This window comes from Fusarium proliferatum, assembly GCF_900067095.1.
Source record: "Fusarium proliferatum ET1 genome assembly, contig: FPRO_scaffold001, whole genome shotgun sequence".
Lineage (NCBI taxonomy): Eukaryota > Fungi > Ascomycota > Sordariomycetes > Hypocreales > Nectriaceae > Fusarium > Fusarium proliferatum.
The window spans coordinates 4901780-4926315 of NW_022194790.1; the positions used below are offsets into that span (position 1 = coordinate 4901780).

The 24536-nt window shown below is 50.1% G+C and overlaps 7 protein-coding genes across 7 annotated transcripts; 2 read left to right on the forward strand and 5 right to left on the reverse strand.

Annotated features, from left to right (window-relative positions):
- Positions 1-192: 192 nt before the first annotated feature.
- FPRO_00495 (uncharacterized protein) lies at positions 193-1867 on the forward strand (the record flags this gene model as incomplete). Its single annotated transcript, XM_031225327.1, has 5 exons — positions 193-223; positions 276-683; positions 748-802; positions 851-1074; positions 1128-1867. The coding sequence occupies 5 exons, from the start codon at positions 193-195 to the stop codon at positions 1865-1867; spliced, it is 1458 nt and encodes a 485-aa protein (XP_031075975.1).
- Positions 1868-2150: 283 nt separating this feature from the next.
- FPRO_00494 (uncharacterized protein) lies at positions 2151-4708 on the reverse strand (the record flags this gene model as incomplete). Its single annotated transcript, XM_031225329.1, has 3 exons — positions 2151-2411; positions 3240-3811; positions 4009-4708. The coding sequence occupies 3 exons, from the start codon at positions 4706-4708 to the stop codon at positions 2151-2153; spliced, it is 1533 nt and encodes a 510-aa protein (XP_031075976.1).
- A 1795-nt stretch (positions 4709-6503) lies between these two features.
- Positions 6504-8755, forward strand: FPRO_00493 (uncharacterized protein; the record flags this gene model as incomplete). Its single annotated transcript, XM_031225330.1, has 3 exons — positions 6504-6518; positions 6568-7663; positions 7725-8755. The coding sequence occupies 3 exons, from the start codon at positions 6504-6506 to the stop codon at positions 8753-8755; spliced, it is 2142 nt and encodes a 713-aa protein (XP_031075977.1).
- A 512-nt stretch (positions 8756-9267) lies between these two features.
- FPRO_00492 (uncharacterized protein) lies at positions 9268-11309 on the reverse strand (the record flags this gene model as incomplete). Its single annotated transcript, XM_031225331.1, has 3 exons — positions 9268-10622; positions 10681-10881; positions 11087-11309. The coding sequence occupies 3 exons, from the start codon at positions 11307-11309 to the stop codon at positions 9268-9270; spliced, it is 1779 nt and encodes a 592-aa protein (XP_031075978.1).
- Positions 11310-12661: 1352 nt separating this feature from the next.
- Positions 12662-16201, reverse strand: FPRO_00491 (uncharacterized protein; the record flags this gene model as incomplete). The annotated part of the gene is made up of 2 exons (XM_031225332.1): positions 12662-12982; positions 13034-16201. 2 exons carry the CDS (start codon positions 16199-16201, stop codon positions 12662-12664), a joined length of 3489 nt encoding a protein of 1162 aa, XP_031075979.1.
- Positions 16202-16727: 526 nt separating this feature from the next.
- FPRO_00490 (uncharacterized protein) lies at positions 16728-18748 on the reverse strand (the record flags this gene model as incomplete). The annotated part of the gene is made up of 4 exons (XM_031225333.1): positions 16728-17810; positions 17893-18462; positions 18512-18637; positions 18725-18748. 4 exons carry the CDS (start codon positions 18746-18748, stop codon positions 16728-16730), a joined length of 1803 nt encoding a protein of 600 aa, XP_031075980.1.
- Positions 18749-21142: 2394 nt separating this feature from the next.
- On the reverse strand, positions 21143-23961 carry FPRO_00489 (uncharacterized protein; the record flags this gene model as incomplete). The annotated part of the gene is made up of 5 exons (XM_031225334.1): positions 21143-21230; positions 21284-22215; positions 22285-22466; positions 22519-23692; positions 23881-23961. 5 exons carry the CDS (start codon positions 23959-23961, stop codon positions 21143-21145), a joined length of 2457 nt encoding a protein of 818 aa, XP_031075981.1.
- Between the last annotated feature and the right edge of the window lie 575 nt (positions 23962-24536).

Here is a 24536-nt window from a genome sequence, read left to right on the forward strand (position 1 = left end):
CATCCATGATTGGCCTCTCCTCCAGCCTCTCGCCTAAGCACCATCCACTCAGTGTGACATCAGTTGCAACCTGAAGCCCCCTCCATATCTCAACAGCTCACATTTGCCGCTTCACAAATTCTGACAACTGCATTACTCCGCCTTTCCCGTCCAAAGCCGTTGTGGAAGCTATCGAGTGCCATAAGGACGATCATGAACCGCGAAATCCCTGGCTATTACTATGGTACGGAATTCTGGCAAACACTGAACTTTGTACTTACTTGCATTTCTGGCAGATAATGAGAAAAAAAAGTATTTCAAGATCGAAAGGACGCATACGGCGCCCTCGTCAGCTGCCTGGTCGTCGGATGCCGTGAAAAGGCGCAAAGTTGAGCACGAGGCTCAAAAACTCGCTGAGCACCAAGCGGACCAAATAAAGAGACACATCAAGCGCCATTTCGTTGCTGGACATACAGTCACGTCCGCACTTCTAACGAGGGAGATTGGACTTCCCTATGTCACCGAGAGAGGCCGCAGTAGAGTAGAGGATGAAGACCTTGGTGCTGCAGCGTGGGCAAGAGGCTCAGTGGCCAAAGGCAACGTCCCTTTTGCACCAAGCTTTGCAAGAGAGCGACGTGCAAATATGCCGTGCTTTTATGTCTCCGGGGACGATGAGAAGACCGGTCTAGGGGCTTCCTATGCCAGTAAGTCCTCGGGCCGCAGCGCTGCAACGCATGACTTCAGCATGATATCTGACTTGCCTTCCAGCTTTGGATGAGGAGACTTTGGTGGGAAGCTATATCCCTACAGATGAGAATGACGAGTTTGTCCTCGAGGCTGGAAGATACTTTAATCTACTGACATAGTGCAGAATTCATTTCTCACGAGAAGCACCCAGTTCTTCTGGCAGAACCCTATCATTCCGTACAGAGGCGGTACGATGTCCACAGATGTCATCAATCAAGTATCATCAGCCTTCACATACAATACTCTTGACTTCACGCGAACCTGACAACACCTGCGGAATATACTTCTTTTCACCACGACTGTCAAACCATAGGGACACCGATCGCCCGCAATGGCTGCTTGGCGAATGTAACTATTCTTTCTGCTTGGCCATGTATTGAACCCTGCTGACTTGCAAACAGCAATTCTCTACCAGAGAGTCGCTGTCCCTAATGAGGGACGTGGTGAATGGATGGTTCACAATAGCACGCCAGCACCTTCATCTTCGGACCTTATTTGTGTTGCTAGCTCTAACAGAGGCCTCCTTAGAATGCATTCCGAAGGGAGCGTCTCGGTGGTGGCTCCAAGAGCCGCTCAAAACGGTATACAACTCCCACAAGAAACGTTTGCGCAAGATTTCCAAGAGGGGAACCACAACGTTGTGTTCACTGGCGGGAGGCAACCCAGACTTTGGATAACAGATCTTCGCGCCCCTGAACCGCAATGGTCGTTTGCAAATCATGCAAGCTCCATCTCCCACATCAAGAGTGTAAACCCACATCAAGTGCTGGCATCGGGATTGAAGAGCTCGATGGCTCTCTACGACGTACGCCATCTTACAAGTGACCCACGTGGAACAAAGCCACTACTGTATTTTAACGGGCACCGCAACGAGGCTCATTTTCACATTGGTTGGGATGCCAGTCCGGAGCTGAACGTCGTTGCTGCGGCACAGGACAATGGGACAATAAAGCTCTTTTCACTGAAATCGGGCCATCAACTACGTTGTTCAGCTGTTGGGACTATTCACGTTGATTCGCCCGTCAAGGCGCTGATGTTCCAGAGGATGCCCAGGGAAAGAATGCCCAGTCTTTTTGTCGGGGAGGGGCCTTTACTAAGGAAGTTTTCTTTTGGAATACGGGACTGGGGTGATGAGGCGTGAAATTCGACGCAGGATAAAGGAGCTCTGCTGAAGATGCATAACAAAGGTGCAGATGAGATTTGTTGTGAGGAAACGAAAGTCTTGGTGGAATATCTAAGGAAATCTAAACTCTACAATAACTTGACTAGGCATGAAGGAAAAAAGACACGACACAAAGGAAAAGACATAAGAAAAGTGATATGAACCCAATGAAAAGACACCTTATGCCTAATCCTTTTCCAATCTCACAAAGAGACAAGATAAGCCCCCTTCCACGATCCACAAATATCATGAAACATTCCTCTCAATCGCAACTCTCGCTGTCGTCGTCTGTCTCTGCATGCTCACTGGTCTCGTCATCCTCCTCGTCGGCCTCATCCCCAGTCTTGCACCCCCGATGCCTAGATCGTCTCCAGCCGCCATCGCAGCCACGATCTAGATCATCTCCCATCTCCACACATCTTTTGCATGGCTTTCTTGAAGTAGAGGGAGGGTGGAAACAGACAATCTCATGACCTTCATCGTCCCTGGCGTCCTTGCAGTTGCTGCACTTACCAGGGCAACGCTTTTCGTGGCCTTTAATCATGCTTTTGATGTATTCTCTCCCACAGAAACGGCACGGAACCATACATGCTAGTTTGTCTTTAACTTTGCAGGTGGTTTTCTTTGCTAGGCAGTTATTGCAGCACCGTTTTCCCTTTTCACGCTTGCAGGGTATGTCATCTGCAACGCACTCTGTGCATCTCTTGCGGCACTGGCGTTTGTGCTGCTGATGAGTGTAATCGCACCAACACATCGGGCACGTCTTTTGCGGTTTCGGGTGGGTGAAGTCTTTGCAAGGCCCCTTTCCGAGACGACTGCACTCTTCGCAAGTCCTGGACAGCCGAGGCCGAACGCAGGGAATCCCTGCCTCAGAACAAACACCGCATTTGCCCTGACAATTTGGCCTGTGAGTTCTCATGTCGCGCACTGGAGCCTTACATTTCTTGCAAGTCCCTCTCTTGTCGTGCGAAAAGTTACCACAATCATGATCTCCGGTGTTGCAGCCTTTGCATTTGTGGTTTCCTGCAAAATTTCCTCGCGTGCAAGGTACCTTTCTTGCAATGCAGTTCTGGCACCGACCACGACACTCTCGGACGTGAGAATAGATGTTTTCCACAAACTGCAGGCACATATAACATTGCTCCGACCCCTTTGGCTTTGCTCTGTATTCGTGCGATGGGTCTTTGCATTTTCTGGGTGTAGGACAAGTGACGCAAGTCTTCTTTCCAACCGGGCGCACGCAGGGACTTTTGGAGTTGACGCACGCGAGGCAGCGCCCAACACACGACGGTTCGTGTTCGGCGAGTCTGTGTATGAAAGCTCGGCATCTGCCACAGGTACCTGAACCTACATCATTAAGGCCAAAAGGGTCCCCTTCCTGTGGTTGCATGCCTTCGAAAGAGGATATACCTCTGAGCCTCTCCCAGTTTGGTCCCAGCAGAGCCTTGCGCCTGAACTCAGCATGTTCATCAGACTCATACAACTGGCTGCAGACTTCAGGAGCATATAGACCCTTGAGGTCGCTGGGAGCGAGCCCTTCTGCCACTATGGAGACCGAGACCCAGTCAATCGCAGCGGTTGCCAAGCAATAACTGGCTTCCTTACAGCTGTAGTACACCAACGTTTGCAGTTGTGTTACCTGGATTGAAGCGGCAAAGAGGGCCGCTAGTTTCAAGTCGTCAGGCTGAGTCAATGGGAAAATCAGGTCGGCTTCGGTAAACGTGGGTATGACGGGTGTGGCCTTGGCCTTCACAGGTGCCTTCGCATAGGCATCCGGAACGCTGTCTTCTTGTGAAGAGAATTCGGCAGTATCAGATTGTGCCCCGTAACTCTGGTCAGATTCCTGCTCAATATCGCTGTAAAGGCCGTCCTTATCTTCATAACTGCTGCTCTTGGCTCGCAAGTCTATGTCGATATCGGACCCTTCAGAATAATCAACCCTTCTCCGCTTGAGGCGGCTGCTCCGACGAAGGAAAGGTGGCGAGCGAGAACGAGCGCGGGAACGAGGCTGAGCCTGGGCCCCTTGACCCTCCTCGTCTGCTAAATAGCCCTCCCCCATGGACTCGGAGCAGCCCACAAAGCCAAGGCGCCACCGTGAAGCTGGCTCCTGGACCCCGCACCCGCAAAATCCCAGAAACCGTCGTTGCGAATGTCTTCTATTGCGGGAAACATCGAGATAGATTGAATATCTGATGGGTCTGTGCCGAGGTGGACAAATCGCCCCAGTTGAGCAATCAGCGTGAGCCCAAGGCGTTGCTGTTCCAAGAACCAGCTGAACACCTTAGGCTCGAAGCTGGACACCCGAAGACGCATGATACAGAATATGGTATCAATGAGTTGTACCAGCCATGCCGGCACGTTTCTTATCACGTCGGATGTTCCGAGGATCGTCAAGCTCCGCTCATGAGAATGGGCACTATATCTCACGAGGAAGTTGATCCTGTCGTTGAATGGTGAAACGATGAAAGTTTCCCGTCTTTTCCCAGGTGCTGGATCTTGGAAGTAATTCATGATGTCTTCCAATATCTCCAGTTTGGAAATATCACACTCTGCTTCGAAGTATGACGTAATAAGGTCTCTTGGAACAATAGACTCATGGGAAGGGTCTATGAAGATAGTCTCAGCTGTTTTGCAGAACGCATCCGCAGGGAAGCTGCTACCAGGAATGACGGAGAGGAGATCATCCCTAGTCGATTCGGGAATAATGTCCTCATGGTAGAGAGACGCTGCCTCTTGGTCGCTTGCCAACGATTCCGAGGGCGGATTCCCGGCCATGGGTACGTACTCGTCCTTGTCAAGAGAATCCGCAAAAGGAGGCATTATCAGGGTACAGGTAAGAGAATGGATTGAGCGGTGGTGAAATACAAAAGCAAGTATGGGTTTGATCCGAAGAGGACGGAAGAATATATTGTAAGTGAAAACAAATGGAATGAAATAACAGGAGTAATGAATGGATATGGATATCACAGATGTCCTAGGAGAGACGTTACTGTCCAGCAGTATCCGTCAGTATAGGTAAAAGTGGGCAATTAGTTCAGTTTACAGTCTTGGAGGTAACACGGGGGCCCATTCCTTATGGGCAAATATGAGAGCATCGAAGTGCCTGGTCGCTCACAGTCTTCTCGCCCCTTACCAGGGGCTACGCAACTAACAAGTCAACCCAAACAACTAATTATGAGAGTATCAAAGAAACTCACCAAGCAAAAGCGCATGTGAATAGAGCTAGTGGCGATACTTAATTTAGATCGTGGGCTTTGCAACGGGATCAAGGCGCGGTAAAGGCACTTCGTTAGTCACATAGCCCTGAGACTGAAGCTTTGGTGATATATTTACGAAGAGAACTGGGCGAGGCGCCAGGGATTAGGAACCATCATTCCATAATTTGTTTCGTTGAAACGTCATCCACTGTATTTTCTTCTTTCGTCCAAGCCCGATGTGTCAACTCCCATGTCTGTTAGCAACGCCACAACCATCAAAATAGCCCATGATAGAGAATGACTGCTCACAATATGGCACCCAACATGGACTGGTAATGGGAAAAGCGGTTAACTTCGGCCCATTTTCTCAAATACCCGATATATCTGGAAGAAATGCTGAAATGAAGGCGAGAGAAGACGTGGCGGCTGAGTGACACTTGGCAAGCTGATGGTTGACCCGTGTTCAAATTACTCTTCGACAAGGACGAACCCCCCATAGCAGATTCTCAGGACTGGGAAATTCTATTTCTGTGAGATCCTTCCGTTGCTCAGATAACCTATCTCAGCTTCAAAGCGTCGTGAGAATCGATGGCTTGTTGAAGTGATACATGGATTGACCACGTGACTTTGTGTGAAGGCATTGTCTAAGGTTTCTCTGTTTGATCAGACAAGCCAAGCTCACTAGTTTGCAACATGAAGTGTTCAAGATAGCCATTCAGCTCTATTCAACAGCTCGCTTGTGCATGGTCAAACCTCGCAAAATGCCAATATTGGTCATGCTTACTATATTAACATCACCGTAAGATAACTGAAGCCCAAACGACAGGGAAGTTCACTTTAGCTCTGACTCACCGGTCAGTCTTGTTTGCAATTCCTTTATTGTAGCTCTGTTGTAACTTGGTAGGTCTTGTAGATAACTTGACCTGTCACTATCTGATGCTGTGCCTTCTGAACCAAGAACGGAACCAAACAGGAACATACGTTGCATAAGGAAGGGTGGCAGGTGGAGGACAAGAAAACTTTAGGACTTTTATCCTAAATTATCCTAAGTGATGAAAAGAATTAGGCAATTTAGTCTAGGATTAGAAGACTCTTTGCTAAATTTATTTTGGCATCCGCTATGTTTCTTAACCCTCCAAGAGGTAATAGTCACAAGCACCAAAGGTACAGCTACATAAAATGCCACAAAGGATTTCACATTCAATGAGCAAAAGGAGCCAAGTTAATATTGCCAGCTGTTGCCAGCTGCTTACTTATCGACTACAGACTTCTTCCTATAGATTCCCATGCTAGAAATTCTCATCCTATCTTTTCCTCCTCGCCCTCCTCCTCCCGGCATTCTTTCCATCCATTCATCACAATTTCACCACTCACCTTTACTTAAATCGACCGACAGCAAGCCTGTTTAGTCTTCCACAATGCCTGTGGTCAAGGTAAATAGCTCAAGGCTGGGTTCAGAATAAAACTGACTGATAATTCTAGCCTTTCAAGTGTCCTGAGTGTAGCAAGCCTTATGGAAGAAAGTCAGGCTTGAAACAGCACGTCAATACCGTTCATAAGAACAAAACACATCGATGCCCATACGGATGCGGGAAATCATTTTCTCAATGGAATGGGATGAATGCACACGTCAGGGCCGCCCATGAGAATATTGTCTACCCGTGCCCATACAAAGAAAACGAGGGGTGCAAGGCCAAAGACTTCAAGCAGAAGCGGTCTTTGAATGATCACATAGCCAAGAAGCACAAGGGAGAAGAAGGCAAAACTTACAAATGCCCCGATTGCCCCAAAAAGTATACACAGTCACACAATTTGGCGAAACACGTAAAGGCAACGCACCAAGGGGTGCGTATCCCTTGCCCCTACAAGGAAGAGGATGAATGTGAAGCAGATTTTGCTACTCCAGACGGAGTTAAGCAGCACGTCAAAGATATTCACGAGAAACACGAGCGGTTCAAGTGTCGAGACTGTACGCAAACATTCACACGAGAGAGATCCGCCAAAGATCATTATCAACGCGTTCACGTCAATCCTCCCTTACCGTACAGCTGCAGTTTTTGTGGAAAGAAGTTTCAGTTTCTTTCCAGCAAGGACGGACACGAGAAGCGCCACACAGAGTATGTCTGCCCAAGAAACAGTTGTTACGATGGATTCAACTCCATTGAGGACGCCCTGGAGCATGCGAAGGATCCTCAACATCGCAGCGATCAACAATTATACGAGTGTCCGGTAGAGAATTGCCGCCTTACAGTCATCGGCAAGGTTCTTGACAAGCCTTCTCTGGTCAAGCATTGGAAAATGCATATCAAGCAGGAACACATTTCGGGAGAGCTTGAATTGGTCTACAAAGATGCAACACAGCCGCCTTTCCGCGACATTCCAATTCTGGGTTCCATAATGGCAAACAACCACTCACTTCTCTTGGCAGATGCCTCACTCGGCAACACTGTCCCTGAGCCCCAGGAAGACGCAGATGAAGACGAAGACGAAGACAACCAGGCGGATGAAGACGAAGACCAGATATTAGTCGGTGCCGACGAGGAGATCAATATCCTGGAGCAGAACAGAGTCTGGTTTGGTATGTGACGCACTTGTTATTCCTTCAGTGGATTTTGAAGAACTAATCACCCACTAAATAGAGTCACATAAAGATCACCTCGTTTCCTTGAATGCCAGAGGGTACAAGTGCGCCGGACCGGCCCTTGAGACAACGCATTTTATTGTTGAAGCCTGCCCTGAAGGCGCAATAATTGATTTCGATACAGCATTGATAAGGCGCAGTCGGGGTAGAAGGCTCCCGACCATGTCGCTTGACAGTCGGTGTGCGAGCTGCCACTCAGATATGAGGGTCAGACAGTTGATCAAACGATTCGACTCTCCGAAGATCGACCCGACGGCTAGTCTCAGTGACCTGACCAAGACATTTTACACAGCAATATCAGAGACCTGGACTTGCACCAAGGATTACGAGCGGCGAGTTCGGCAGCCAGTTCGGGAAGGACTCGGCCAAAATGTTGTCATTATCGATAACGAATTCGACCCGATCACACATGAGTTGTACGAAACAGCCATTATTGACCGAGTTTCCGGCAAAACACTGTTGAATACTCTCATAGCTCATACCGAAGAAACGAAGTCGGCTGTTCCTTCCCGGCGTACACAAGGAGAGAAGGTCGAGATAATTAGCCATCTGTGGAAGAAAAAGGTGTATGGTCGAAGCCGCGAAATCGCACTGCTGGACGTGCACCAAGTCGCAAAGAGATTGCAAGAAATCGGCATCACACCAGAGACAATATTTCTGGCCTGGCATGTATCATGTGCCGACCTTCAGATCCTCAGAGACTTTTTGGCCAAGGGGGGATACCACAATATCTTACCCAACGATAGGAATTGTTTCCCCCTCATCCCTCTTTTCCGCGCCAACATGCCCAAGGGGTTGTTCCCCTTACGCCTTGAGATCGTATACCCCGTGATGTTCCCACGAAGCGACTTGTGTGGGCACAACCACCGAGCTATAGTCGACTGTAAACAAACTCGGGACGTTTGCAATGGTCTTGATAATTTTTGTGAGCCGGTTGAGAACCAGAATGAGGATTGGCAGCAGCCCACTAGGGTTGCGAAGAAAGCCCAACGCTGCATTCTGGGTTACTTTGCTGAAGGCAAGCGGTAGTGTTTCGTGTGTATGAGAGTGAGGTGTAACAAGGAAGGGAGTGGGTGCTGGATGCCCGGTGTAGCCATACGATTAGAATAGGATTTAGGATCCTTAGGATAAGATTTTATGAATTCAGACTAGATTTAGGCCAGCTTTTGGAAACTTTAGGATAAATCCCTTTGGGGCAACCTTAGCTTCTGTTGACTACCATCTAAGTTACCTTGCAATATTTACCTAAGCCTAGGTAGTGATTATATCCTTTAACCGCGTCCGAGCATACAAGTATACGTATTTTGGTGGCTCTGAAAACAAACAACTCCGGTAAGCGTGATAAATACCGTATACTCTGGGTGGCAACTGCCATGGTCCAGATTTGCCATCACAATACGACATCCTGTTTTCCCTTGGACAAAGACAACGCAAAGCCAAACTCCAAGACTTGGAGGAACGAACACACAAGACGCCAACCGTGAGAAAAACATTATTGTACAGAGTAGTTACTTTGATACGGTACTTTTCTGGCACCTGTGTCATCGGCTGCTAGACGAAGTTGGTCGTGGCGAAGTAGATTGGCTGAGGTTGAATGTTCCTACTAGCTTAGGAAACGCCTTGGCAAAAGCATCACCCAACTTCCAATTATCCAGGTTCCGTAGGTGGCGCTCAAAGACGGGATTGATCATGAGCTCATCACTGTCTGGGTCCTGAAGTAACGTGTCGGTCTCCTCGTATGGCCAAGACAACGAGAGAGTTGTGGTAAATGGTACAAAGAAATTATCAAAGGGGTGAAGAAGGGGGTTGTGATCGCGAACCAGATAATCTCGCATCTTAGGGAAGGGAATGTGGTCAAGCCAAGCAGCATGTGGGATGGTGAGTTGAGAAGGACATGGCGCCATCCATTTGGGGAGCCGGTCGTAGTTCTCCTGGGTAGGCTCTATTTGCCAGCGCATTACAAGAAACATTATGTAGAGCACGGCTACACGCTCAGGGAGAGTCGAAATATCAGGGAAAGTGGCGAGGATATCGGTGAACACCTTGGAGAGAGGGTGACTGTATGCACTGTTGGCAGGGTTGAGAAGTGATGAGACAGAGGGATAACGAGGGCCAACAACATCTTGAGCAGGCAGTCCATCCGCAGCACGCTGACGACGCTCGCTGAGGAAGTCGAGTAGTAAAGAGTCAAGGGGACAGGTCGGTGGGCAATTCTTGATAGGGGCTGCAGGATCGGTTATGCTGGGTTCACTCCGAGGTACAGGTCCACCAGCAGCACTCATGGCAGGGCTATAGCCAGGGCTGTGTGAGCTTTCGGGTGTATGTGCAGCCGACAGTGTGTGATGTGGTGGAGGTTGATGCTGGCCTTGCTGTTGCTCCTGTGAAGGCTGGCCTGGCTTTCCTTGAGAGCCCCAGCTTGCCGATCGACTATGCAACGCACGCTCTTGATTGACGCCTGTCCAGTCGTGCTTCATAGGCATATGGCGGAACTGTGGCGTGTCTTGGGCGCCGTTGACGCCATTCTGTATCCGGTTCACCCGCTGAGATGGTTCGAGTAGGAATTCGAGCCCAAGACGTTCAGGGCCCATATCGAGCCCATGTTGGAGATTTCGGCGCTGTTGAGTCAATTGGCTGGCAGCTTGTGCTTCGGCAGTATTTGGTGGCCCGGTGGGTGGGTGAGGAGAGTGGTGATGTTGAGGAGGCGCATGGTGTCCCTGGTGATGCCAGTGACCTTGACTTGGTCCAGGGTCATGGCTTGGAGGAGACGCAACGCTGCCGGGTGTTGAAGCAGCGTTTGCATTGTTGTGGTGATTGTTGTGGACGGCCAGAGTAACAGGATGCTGTACGGGGGGCGCGTACGTCTGAGCTGGTGATACGTATGCTTGTTCAATGCCAGCTAAACGCTGTGTTAATCCTGAATACAGGGAGAAAAGAAACGAGATGCTTGCCTTGACCAATAATGGGCTGGAGCATGGCAACTATGCCAGCTAAACGACGCTTGATGTCGGCATTCTCTTGTTCAACGGCTTCTTTGGCACGAAGAACACTCTGCAGTTCTTGATAGGGTTGCTGGTTGGTGAGTTCTTGGATTTGGCGCTGAAGATCCTCGATTTGATTCTTGGTCCGCTCACGAATCGCCCGTTGAGCCTCACGGTCTGTAAGAGGTGTTAGTGGTGTTACATGTATCTTATCACATACGATGAGACCAGTGGGGTGAGTCTCAAGACAGGAAGGGGATAGACATGAAAAGATCAACAGGAACAAAGACGACCATTATTCGTCAGCAGCCTGAGTGACTGAACCGTGATATGGTGGTTGATATGTCATATCATCAGAAAGGAAAGAAAAGACTGAACTCACCGTTCGCTCTCTTCTTAGCGAGTTGCTCAGGTGTCAAATTGGCGACACCTCGACTCCCAGGGCCAGCCTTCTTCCTCCTTTTTGCGCCATCATCACCACCAGCGGGTGAACTTGGGTTGACCGCGTCGGCATCGCGTTTGAGAGAAGCCGAATCATCGTCCGGGCCAGGGCCGAAGCCAGCGGGACTCTGAACGGTGCCTGGGGTATCGGGACCGGAGGCCATCGGAGCGGAAGCGGGAAGAAGCCCCCGTCTCGGAGTGGGTTTGTCCTCGGCAGTTGAGGCGGAACAAGACCGAGGCGAGAGGGAAAAGAGGCTGACTGAGACGGAACGGAGGTTTGTGTCTGAGAGTGTGGGGGTAGACGAACGAGGATGAGTTGTTGTGTATCCACTCAATCGACGAGCGAGCCAACCTTAACTCAACGAGGTTCCTTGCCTTTCAGACAACCTAGGTACTCAAGAGCGAAACCTCTTCCGGCCTGGCAAGAAGGGCTCTGCCTCGTCTCGCGTCTTATCGCTCCTGTCTGCTTCACTCACTCGCTCGCTCGACTCAACGAGTCAGGACGAAGCAATGCAATGCAATGTACGACACGACACGGCCCAGCAAGGGGAGTCTTAGGGGGGAATAGCCCGGTAATGAAGATGAAGATATCCAATCCCTTCGCACCTGTGGGGTCACTTCCCCTACTCGATACCTCTCTGTAGCGAGAGAGAGGGAAAAAAAGGAAAAGGTCGAGAACCAGGCCAGGGCCTAGAACGAATCGTCGGTTGCACAGCACGAGCAAAGCGAATCAATCGATTAACGATCGACCGGGTCCGTGGAAACAATTGTAACTGGAAAGAGACAGGCACAGCTTCTGAGGGGGGACTGTTGACTCATAAAGCCCGCCAGCTCCAGGTTGAGAACGAGTCATGGACCCTCACAAAATTGGATTCGAGTGGTGAACCATGAACGCACAGACCACAAGCCACCGTCGAATCAGGTGACTCGGTGATTTAACGAAAACTCCCCCCAACAAGATACGATCTGGGAATAATAAGGCCGAGTATGACCGCGAGAAAAAGTGCACTGACATGCATGCATTTCCAAAGGAGACGTTGGTTGTTTTTATTATGATGTAAGTGTAGTTAGTCCAAGATTTTCAAGTTACCTATGTTTGTAAATATTTCATGTCTCCTTAACAATTCCGCGACAATCTCGACCTCATCTCTGTTGCCTACCCTGTGATACTGAGTTTCGAGTGTATAAGTAATAAAAAAAAACATTCATGAGACTTGGACTTATTGTCAAGGGACCTTCTTATTTCACATCACCATTCTATGGATCTTGCATCCTGACAAAAATATGCATCGATATTGTGATGGTACAATTACTATCAAACCGCCAACGAAACGAGATTATCCTCTCTCCAAGTCTCTTACATCAATACCATCCTATCCCACAAAATCTCTACTAGCCCGTGCCTTGCCCTTTTGTGTATGTCTCGTCTTCAAGCTCATTAGGCATCCTACTATAGCCATACAACCAATTTCCCGTATTCAACAAACCCAATCCGTGGTATTCCCAAGTTCAACATCTACTCCGCCGATGCTCTTGCAAGAGCCTCGTGCAGATGAGGTGGGAATCTGTATCGCAACTGACTGGTATACGTCGTCAAATCCAGCGTCATCTGCTTCAGCTGATCCACCATCAATCGTCGTGTGCCTTCATTGCCGCTGAACTGGCCGCTTGTGAGTTGCTCTCGCTGGCGAACGCAGCAAATAATGGTCCACATCAATAGGTTAGGCACGTTGATAGAAACGGGCTGTGAGAGGCCAGAAAACTTCGAGGCATATGCTCGAATGGTGCTGCCATCGCCTGCAGCATCCAGAGGGAGGATTTCGAGGCCTCGGATTCTCTGTTCAAATTTGTTAGCAAAATCCATTACACGAGAATTTTGTCAACTTACGTCGAGGCACTGAGCCCACTGTCCGGATTCCACCAAGCCCTTGATGCTGCTCATTTCCAGCAGCACCCGGCAAGCGACCTTGTTCTGGTCCTGGATCCTCCTGTAGAACATGGCGTCTCGCTCGTACATGCTCATCATGGTCTTGGCCAACTCGACAGGATCATCAATGGCTGCCAGGCTGAGACTGCTGCCGGCGTCCGCCTCTTGCTCACCAGCCCGGGGTTTGACAGGCATGAGACGCATAGGGTCCTCACCAATCTCGAGAGACACAGCCTCGCTCAATGCACGACTGACAATGGCAACGACGGTATCATATTCACCAGCCAGATGGTACAGCAACACAGAATCTGTGGTACGGCCGTTCTCATCCGCAAAACTAGCGGCCTGAAGCGTGACAGTGTTGACAAAGTCGTCCTCGGCATCAAGTCCAATGAGAGGACCGCGTTCCTCGATGATGCCACGAATTCGTCGACCATCTGGTCGGATATCACCAATCAGCTTGCTGAACTCGCGTGTCTCGAGAACCAGCTCTCGGAGAGCCTCGTGGCAGAGGCTGCCGTGTCGCTGGCCAGCTTCACCGCCAAGATCTTGGTTCAAGCAGATGAGGGTCAGGTAGTCCACAGCAGACACGACGTCTGCGGCTCTAAAGTCACGAGTGTAGTACCCGATCATGCGACCAAAGTTGATCTGTGGTAGGTTCTTGGTGCTGTAGCTTCGCAGGTCGTTGGATGGTGACATAGCGTCGCTTGGTCGGAGCAGACCGTAGAACTCGAGCGCGAGTCCAAAATGCACAGCATCGACGTACGAGAAGGGATACAGGTAGGCGATGGCATCCTCAAACATACCTGAGAGAATCTGCAGGTAGAAGAACATGCCAAAGCTGCCGTTGCTGTCCTCCGAGTTGGCCTTGGGGAAGTGCTTCAGACCGATTTCTCGGATGCTAGACTGCAACTCAGCCAGGCCATATGACTCGCCAGCCATCTCGATCGTCTTATCGCCCTCTCTCGCCAAGTTGAACTGAAGCCAAATCCAATCATTGATATCTGTGTTAAGTCCTTCCAGGTTGCGGTTACCGAGTTCGATACGTCCAATAACCTTATAACAAGCCATGCGGAAAGGGTCAATCGAGTTTTCAGGGGCGTTGCGCGAGCGCTGAATGTACTCGTTTGTGCAACGATCCAGAAGCTTCCTGTTTGTAATACGGCGATCCTCACTGGCAGCGTAGTTGTTTAAGTACGTTGCAAAGGTTCTATCAATGCCTCGGAACTGATTGGTGTTGTCGTTAACATACTTAGCCGCTTCGCTCACATGTCCTGAGCGGAGCAGATAAAACACAATAGCCCAGACATATTCGCCCTGAACCTGCTGAAGCTCAGTATTGTCAGGAACCAGATCCTTTCGTGCGGACCGTAGTCGGATGTACGCCTTGACCTTGCTGACAATATCGGGGAGACCTCCAAGCTTCGCCTCGTGAGGATGCTTAGCAATAAGCGACTCAACTTCGCGTAAGAACTGCTTCTCAAGGAAGACGTTTGCGCCACTGAGGATACGCTTTCGCATCTCAACAGCCTTGGCTGAGTTGGGGTTGTCGTTGAGATACATATCTGCAAATTCGCGCTCCCTGGCCGTGGCATTGTTAAGTGTCGTCTCGGCATCAGGGTTCTCGCCTACAATCTCCATGACTGCAAGGTACGCCTCAACAAGGTGTGGCGCATGGGGTTCGTGTGACTTTTTCTCAACAGCCGCGAGCTCAGAGAGGATGGGATAAGGTCGCTTAAGAAGACGAGCTGTATTGAGGTTGCGGATTTTCTCAGAGAGACGTCCTTGCCTCTCGCGAAGCACTCTATCGTCAGAGGAAATACGACCATCCAGGCCACCAGACTCAGAAGAGCGGTCGACATCTGAGAAGTCAGTTGTATGCGCTCCAATTCGGCTAGGGGTTCCGATGACAGATTTCTGGAGTGTCGACCTGCCAAGAACGCTGGCTCTGCCACTCTTTGCCGCTGGGGCCTGGCTCTTGCGCCGAGATCGACCGAAAGCGCTCTGAGATTCACGACCAGAGGTAGCAACATCCTCACGAGGCGAGATTCCAAAGTGCTGGTAAATGCGCTTTCGTTGGGCCTCCCATTCCATCGTAACATTGTCTTCGAGGAAGTTATCAAAGTCGCGAACCGATCGATCGATCCCATCGGCAATCATGCTGAGAGTCGTCTTGGTCTGGAGGTTCGAGAGGTATGTTTCAACGTCGAGTTCGCTCGGGGCGTATCCATGGGTAGTTCGCTCAGTGCGACCAGCCTGGACATCAAGGAGGCCAAGGTCCTTAGCAGCAACACCAGGATCAACACCAGAGGCTGCAAGAAGATAGTGAGCTTTTCCACCAAGAGGTTTGTCGCTAGGCTTTGATTGGAGCTTCTTCAATCGATGCCGTAAATCGCCCAAACCAAGCTCGAGACTCGGGAGGTCCTCCATGTTGGCTTTACCATCAGCTTTCTGGCTTTTGGCAAAGAGACTGTCGAAATAGGCACCCGCTGGCTGTGATAACGATTGTCCATTGGGGGCCTGGCTGGCAAAAAGACTACCCCCCAGGGTGCTTCCGCCGAGGGTGCTTGCACCAAGCATCGAAGGCGTGTTCTGCTGGGGTTGCGGCTGCTGCTGCTGCGGTTGACCGAACAATGAGGGTTTCGCAGCTGCCGCAGGTTGCGCTAGGGAAGATCCAAACAGCGACGGCTTCTGTTGCTGCTGCTGAGCGCCAAACAGACCGCCTGTAGTTCCACTTTGCTGAGTCTGCGCAGGTTGTTGTCCAAACAGTCCAGTGCCAGTTCCAGCGCCGGTGGTTGTGCTGGCCGGCTGTGTCGTTGACTGACCGAAGAGACCACCGCCTGTGTTACCGGTCTGCTGCTGTTGTTGCGGCTGTCCGAAGAGGCCAGTACCCGTGGTAGCTGGTTTGTTTGCGCCCAGTCCCCCAAACAAGCCTCCTCCCGTTGTTCCGCTCTGTTGTTGTTGTTGTTGGTTCTGGGCATTTTGACCAAACAGACCACCGCCTGTTGCTCCGCTCTGCTGATTCTGTGTTGTAGACTGTCCAAACAGCCCGCCTGTTGTGCCACCCGTGTTGGCTCCTCCAAACAGTGAACTGCCACCAGTGTTGGTGGACTGTCCGAAGAGTGACATGGCGCCTCGTTATCGATTACCGTCGGGGGAAAAATGCGATCGTGTCTCCTCGGGTTGTATGCGAAGCGATGAAGTGCTGGTCACAGACGAAATATCTGAAAAGGTGGTTGAGAGAATATGAAAAAGCCTGGTCAACAAACAGAGAAAGGCGGCGCGTTTGGATCTAGAAATTTAGGAGTGGGCCAAGGCTGGGATGAGATCCTTGGAGGTGAAGCTTTGCCCAATCAGAGAGAGAGTTTGCTCCCAGGCAACGCTAGGCAAACTGCAGAGTCAATGCTTTAGAGCTCCAGCTTTCAGCCAGTAAATGTCAAAGCTAGAAATGGATTGTGATACACCAACATAAAACATTGTAATTAACAAAGAAAGAAGTTGATTATTCTATTTCATTCACCCATTTAGAGATACGCCTTCGTATCTGCGCACGCATGATCATTAATTACTGGTCTTTATACCAAATTCCAACGCCAATTGCCCAAACCCAGCGCTCATCAACTTCATATCATCATCTAATTCACAAGCTCAACCCCTAAGCACCATTGGGAGCACCATTGACACGTGCCTTCTTGGAAGCCACTTTGTCAATCTTGCTACGGTATTCCTGCTGTGTCTTGCACATGTCCAGGAAGATTTCATACTTGGCATCAAGAAGAGCCTTTTCATCCTCGTTGGTGCTGGGATCGACCAGCCGACCTCGCTTGCTCATGCGATCCATGATGCTCCAGAGAGACTCAGGCTCACTGCCCTCCTTGGCATGACTTGCTGCCTTGGCACCAAGCATGGCAGCACCGTGAACGACGGCAGCATTGACGTAACGGGGGATAAGGACAGGCATGCCGCAGGCGGTTGCTAGAAGGTTCATGAGAACGGGGTTCTGGCATTGAGAACCAGACATGAAGATGGAGGAGATCTCATGGCCAGCATTGTTCATCTGCTCGACAATTTGGCGAGTCTGCAATGCGATGAATTCCATGGTGGCGTAGTACCAAAGGGCCATGTTGTCGGTGCTCTTATCGCTGTCTAGTCCGATCATGCTGCCCTTCATGTTGGGATCAGCGATTGGTGAGCGGTTACCCCAAAGGTCACCATAGAAGAAGTGGTGACGTCCAAGGTATGAAATCGAGGGAGCATTATGCTTCTCAACCATTAACTCAAGATGAGTGTTGAGGAAGTCATAGATGTGCTTGTCTTCAGCCTTGGCAAGGGCGCATGTCTCATTGTAAGCAGGGTGGATGTCAAGCATATGCCGCAGAAGCTCTCCAGTCGCGGACTGACCACCTTCAGCCATCCAAAACTCGGGCAAGAGGACATCACGGTAAGGACCCCAGACACCAGGTACAAAGACAGGCTCCTTGGACAGAGCCAAGTGGCACGTGGAAGTTCCCGCAACAGCAGCCAAACGAGTGAAGGCTTGGGCAAGGTCATTGTGAGGTACAGCAGCGTTGAGTTCGTCGTCCCCAAGATCGACCTTGGCGCCCACAGTTCCGATCCAACCTGCATATGCGTCAATGACACCGCTGCCCACAGGGATGCCCATGGGAAGACCGAGTTGGTTCGCGGCTAGTCTACTTAAGGTGCCTACAGGCTCGCCAGCGCTGACATAGGTTCCGTTCTGCGAATTTTATGGTTAGCTTCTGGTGTATGAAAAGAATGGAGCAGAGAAAGCAAGGGGAGAAAATATGAAAAAGGCTCACCACCCCGTTGACACCACCCATCTGCTTGAAGTCGTCCTTGGTAAGATCTTCAAGGCCAATCTCATGGTAGAAGTCTTCTTGCCAACCCTTGACGCTACCATCAACACCCACTGGGACGAAGCCCTGCTTGCAAACGACACTGCAGTAGCTACGGGTCTCGTTACCAGTGGCCAAGTGTGTGAGAGCATCGGCAAGGTCGTAGAATTTGGCACGGGCGAACAGCTCAGGCGGCATGTGGTTCTTGAGCCAGAGCACCTTTGGCATCTCCATCTCGATGCTCATTTTTCCACCAACATATTTGAGAAGCTTGTGCTTAGTGTTGTTGATCTTCTCGGTCTCTTCGACAGGTCTGTGATCGAGCCACAGGATGACGTTGCGGTCATTGCCATCATTTGTGAAGTCTGGGCCGGTGACGGGGAGCGGCTCGTCGGTGTCGTGGGTGAAGACGGCAAGAGAGCAAGTGGCATCAAAGCCAATGCCCTTGATGCTCGAAGGGTTGACTGTGGACTCGCTGACGACGCGGCGGACACATTCGCAGATGCATTGCCAGATGTCTGTGGTTGATTGTTCCTAGAGGAGTCAGATTATGATGGGTATTGGAGTTGCGAGTGAAGCTTACGTAGTAGCCAGTCTCAGGCTGCCATAGCTTGATGTTCTCAGAGGCCAGAGCCTTGATATCACCAGTTTCGTCAATGATGCAAGCACGAGCAGAGCCAGTGCCGACATCGACACCGATGTAGTGATCCTACACAGGACAAGTCAGTCATGACACAACGTTAACCTTTCGCAACCGCCACCAACGGTTGAAGGGTGTATCTCGATGAGCGCATACCAAAACTTGAGGAGGTCTATCCATTGCGAAGAAGGAAAGTTAGCAACTGTGCCTGAACTGTGAAAGAATGGCGAGATGAAGAGAAAACCTACTCCATGACTTTGATGGGCTTATGGTTGTTATACATAGTCTTATTTCTGAATCAGAGTGAGACAACGTTTATTTGTCCGATGAATAAGCTCCAAGGCTTGAGTTGGGCAAAACAAAATTCCCAAACGGGGAAGACGATGAGTGAGCGAGGGAGGGGAAGAAAGATTCGAGGAGGTGTGAAGCAGAAGCAGAAGGCCGAGAAAGGAGGCGTCGTCTGAGGCGGAGGTGTCACCCCGCGAAAAGCAACAAAAGTCTGGAACTCTGAGTATGTACAGTAGCTGAGGGTGTGTAGCCAGTGATGGATCACTGAGTCTTAGCTCGAGATGGACTGGACTGGACTGGATTGTACTGTATTCGTCTGTAATGCTTTGTAACTCAATTCATAAACATGAATAAACAGATGACGTTGCTCTGTGAGGGCATGGATAGAGAAGAGACCTCACTCATATATATCTATGATCTGAACAATTGAATTGATCATCAGACGATGTGGAGCATTCTCCCAAAATAAGCTCGTGGGACACTTTTTATTATGGACTCTCTTCTCTCGGCGTCTCGCGATTCACCAGCAAGAAAAAAAAAGAGAGAGGCCAGTCATGATGGGGAGAGCTCCATTGTTTGCCCATGATGGATGGGAGCTTTGACATGTTCTGAGCCCGGGGAACCCCCACCGAAACCCACTGTTTTCAGGGCGGGGATGCTCGGGATGCATGAGCCTAGAGTGAAGAGGACGTGGGAGGCAACGCCAGAGGAGAGGGCGTGCTATAGTAATTCAGGTGTGTCTATTGAGATCCAATACCAAGAGCTTTAGAAGCTGAGAATCGCTGCAGGTTCTCCCAAAGATGGAGAAGCTCTGCAGCCGAGAGTCGTGCTGAATGTCAATGCTACTATTCAGTGGCGTCCTCAACAGCAGCATCGCTCTCAGAGACTCTCTCTCTAGACTCTCTCTGTACTCTTTTTCTTCACTCGAACCGTTCAAAATGTTGCTGCCTGAGCTTAGGTGGGGTTCCCAAGCCACCCAGAACGGTCCATCAGTCCATCTCCAGGCTAGCGATAGATTTCATGATCTGCCATTACCATTATGAGAACTCATGATGAGCAATAACAGCATCAAATACACGGTGTGTACATAAAATACAACTTGGCAGGAGAAACAAAAAGCAAAGAAGACTATTCCTTGCTTCGTTGATAACCAATCATGAGACCGATGTCTAAGAATCCATTGACTTGCGAATCGCATATCACAGACATCGGTATTCCCCATATCCATCTAGGTTTAAACCACATGGAAATTTGTTGACGACGATGCCCAACTCAACAAGATATCACCCCTAAACGACCCCCTAGCCTAACTTCAACCTAATCGTTGGCACCAAACTCTAGATATAGCAATACCTACTCTGAGACCCAGTAGAGTACCTCAGGAATTGTCTAAGCGACTCTCACGATGCGATCAACGCATCTCCACCACAACTAACCAAAAACACACCGCCCACTTGGTCTGTCTCTCTGATAAATCATCCGTAGTAAGATGATATGATGTGGCATAAACTTCCATCCTCTTCTCTCGGCCGAAGCGGGCGGGGTGGAAAACACGAGAAACAACAAGACAAGAGGAAAAACTCATAGTGTCCGATGACCTCCAAATGATCCTGGGACAGGGATCATCTGGCCTCCACTGTATCCGGCAATTCCTATCACCCATCCCGAGGGGTCGGTTTAGCGCACTTATAGCGTTACAGCACATTACAGCGGGATGCTGAAACTGTTCCAGCCATCAGGTCCGGAATTCCAGATCCGGCTCATCCGTGATGCATAGAGCAATTGGCCAATGGGATCTGATGATCTTCGCTCACCGAGATCTTGTGACCTGCTTGGCTGTGTCGTGTGCGGTGAGTATCACCTCGCATCTGGTCACCCTGAATAGAATGGGATAGGTCAAGACAGGTTACACGATAGTCAACGAAATGCAATCATGCTATGCTATGCTATCTTTCCTTCTCCCAATGCTATTATCTTACAACCCATGAGCTGATGAGCCTTCAACTAATCATGCATATGCAGTCAAGATTATCACCTGAGACAATCTCCTCAGCTTTGAAGGAACCTTTCCCTCAACCATCACGCCAGATCGACCCTCAACATCTATTACCGGCAACACACCGCTCGCATCCAATTCCCCCTTCTTGAGTTTTTGCTGCCTCTCTCCCTGGTCTTTCTTCCTAAAACACAAACTCCCCTGACCATGCCTAAATCACTCCTGGCAGTCCATATCACAACCCATTGCTAGGCGTGGGACCAAAAACCTATACATAATTCATAAATTCGTCACTCATTATTAGGATACTCCTGGCCTTCTACCAGGATCACCACTGTCAGTGTTGCCGCGTACGCTTCACGAATGGCACATGCCACACTAGGTCCTCGTTAGCAACAGTATGCACCTCTATCACGTCGTATCAGACTTACCATGTTCGCCGAATATCGGCCACCACGGCACTGAGACCCCAGTGAGAACACCATGCTCGTGCCAAGACCTCGTTATCGCGGACTCCGAACGCTTCCACCACAAGAACCTTTTCATCGTCGTTCTCGTCTTCTTCCTCAAGTGCACCAGTCTGCATGAAACCGTTTAATGGTGCGTGGTTGTGGTTGAAGCTCTGACTGAACATATCTCGGTAGGGGCCTCGCATCATGCCTGGTCCTGGGCTTGATCGCACACTATGCAATTGCGGCCCCCCATACAAACCTCCCCAGTCTCGCACTCCAACGATAGAATCTACACGGATTGACGTGTAGATGTAGTCAAAGAAGAGCGGGTGTGGCCCATCAGAGCAAGGCCACGCGGCCACGAATGAGACATCGTACATGAGTTTCAATGGCCATGACACGCCATCAATGGCAAACTGCACGGTTGCGTCAAACAGTCGCGAAAGCCCTGCCGCAGTAGGGGCGTCCCCAGGTCCATCTGCTGGCTTGAGACTTAACAGCTCTATCCGTACCGTGTCAATAGCATCTTCAGGACCACCTTTCGGGCGCACTGGCTGATAATCCTCTACTGGGTATGCATCTGCAGCAGGGCCAAGCGGGTCAGAACGCTCTGCCATCGATTCGACATCCTGGGGGCTCATCCGCTGTATTGGTTTTCGACTTCGAATTCGTGCAATCTGGGTTGTGTCAAGATCTTTGGTAGGGCGCGCAGGGCCGATCCAACCAGCAACTGCATGGCATGTAGGTGCTAAAACTTTACCCACAATCGAAGTGGCCGACCAATATGTGTAGCTGTTCTTGTACTGAAATCCGCAGTGAGGATGCATGTGGGAAAGAAGAGCGAGGTTATCCGTTGCACTGTCCGGATCAAGGTCAAGAAGAGTGTTCATTATTAAAAATGGGAAGGTTTGCTATTCGCAGTCAGCCTCTCTTCATGGGCAGTAAGAATCATTTGGCGATCAGTAGTCAGGAAGACTTACACCAGGCAACACCAGGCCACTGAAGAAGGCAAACGCATCAGAGCTGACCTCATCCAGAGCCAATTCCGAATCCTTCTGTTTCATATTATCAAGGGTATCGGCTAGGTTGGGCCATCTCATCATCTGAGCAAAGCGTCTCAACATCCTGATTTGGCGCTTCTTTAACTTATACCGGAGAAGAACTGGTCTTGTTAGCAGCAAGCTCTCGTCGACATCGATCTTGTTGTCACTCACTCTCTTCAGGTGTCTTGCCAACATCATCAACACGGACAAAATCCTGCCAACGACGAGCCAGGGCCAGATTCCACTGTATTGATGGGGGTATTTGTGATGTCAGCTTCTCCTTTGCCCAATCACTATGTTGGTCTGACTGAATGCGCAACTCAAGCTCTAGACTTAGCAGGAGTTGGTGAAAGAATTTGTGAAACTGCTCCTCATTCCCGGGACTTCTGTCGAAGATAAATCGTGTAGCAACTTGATTCCGGGGGTTACTAAAGTCGATCCAGTCCGGACGAGACAGAACCATGATAAGATCCGTAATCTGCTTGTCGAGGGTTTTGTGGGGATTGAGAAACTTCTCGGGGTCCCTCAAAATACGCTTATAAAGAACGCGATAAAGCAAAGACTCGTCGTCGTCCTCAATACCATGCCGTAATTCTTGCAGTCGATCGAATATGCTTTCAAGGCTCATGGTGCGAGGCATTACTCCCGCATCTCGGAGAGCAATTGTAGGTGGAAGAACACTGGACATTGAGGCCCATTCGTTTAGTGTGATGGTTCCAGGTAGATGCCCAAAGAAGAAGGCGAAACTCGGTTGCTCGAGGGTCTCCCATGGCCGGTCTGCGTAACCATGGCCTATCATGCGTAACGTCATGAGCTGAGTCATGGAGTCGTGAAGATTAGAAACATCGGTAGTGTCAGAAGACTTGCCATCACCTCGATTTCCACTCGATGTCGTATAAAGAGCGTAGAATTCTTCGGGTTGATGCGGTATAGGTCGTTTGTGGCCTTTATGCGAGGGAGCACCTCGAGCAACTAGCTCAAGGGCATGCTGATGAGGTAGTTCATCGTTCATAGAAATGCCATAAGGTGGCCAGGCTGATTGAGGGTCTCGAGCGCGAACCGGACGTCCGTTCGACGGTCTGGATCCGTTCGATGCGCGGGACTTGTTAAGAAAGCCGGACGACTTGGACCGTATTGGGGAAGACCGGGGTTCAGGTTCGGGTTCGGGTTGTCCTCTTTTCGGTCTGCGGCGCATGTTGGACTCGTCTTCGGCAGTCGGAGGACGCTGACTATCGTAGGTAAGATCGGGAGCTGAACCAATACTTTGGCGAAATGGCGCATGGCCTACGTCGCCATTACTAACACGGCGAGGACGATGATACTCTCTAGGCTCAAGGTCTTTTGGCTGTAAGTGACAGTATTAGCGATATGCTCAAGATTGTGCCTCGGCGAGATCGGAGCTTTAGCTATAGCTCCATACGTGTTACAGCTCGAGCTCGAGCTCGGGAAACGAGGTTTCCAACGTGAAGACGTCCAAATCGAGCTCCAAAGACAAGTATCGACGCCACTATCGTCGCTGTCGCTGTTACGTACCGGAGGTTTCGTCGAATGTCTTCTGGAGCTGGCCCTTCGGAGCATACTCCAAAGGCCCTTCTTTTCGCCCTGATCCGTCATGATGTCATCAGGCGCCGCGCGACTCCAGCGCGACAATCGATATCAAAGATGAAGTTGAGAAATTCAGAAGAGGCGCATAAAATCGAGGGCCGCAAAGGCGCGGTCGCGAAGCCCAAGGCGCGCTGAGAGATTAGACACGGAGAATTGAATGAGCGTGGAGAGTATGATAGACAAGGGTTCCCGTTAGCAAGCAGAGTTGGCGTTGCACATGATTGACGATGTGATGCTATCCCCGGCTCTTTTTCTTTGAAGCACAACAAAAAAGAGGAAGCGTTCTCGAGTTTGCTTCTCTGTGGAAGAAAAAAGAAAGAGAATGCAAGCGCCCTGCGTTAAGTTGAGGCAATGCGCAAGCAAAGCAACAGGGGACCCCACGCCAACCTGTTCCCTTTTTTTAGTGGCGCGTCTTGCAGCAGATTGGCGATGAAATTGTTAATCCGAGGCGGTCGAGATTCGAGGCAACCCGAGCATTGTTGTATCGAGATATATAATAAGAGGGATCGGATATAGTAGAAGTTGATGTTTAGAGGTGGTTGGAGGTTGAAAAGTCAATCACAACGTTATTAGAGGGGAAGCTC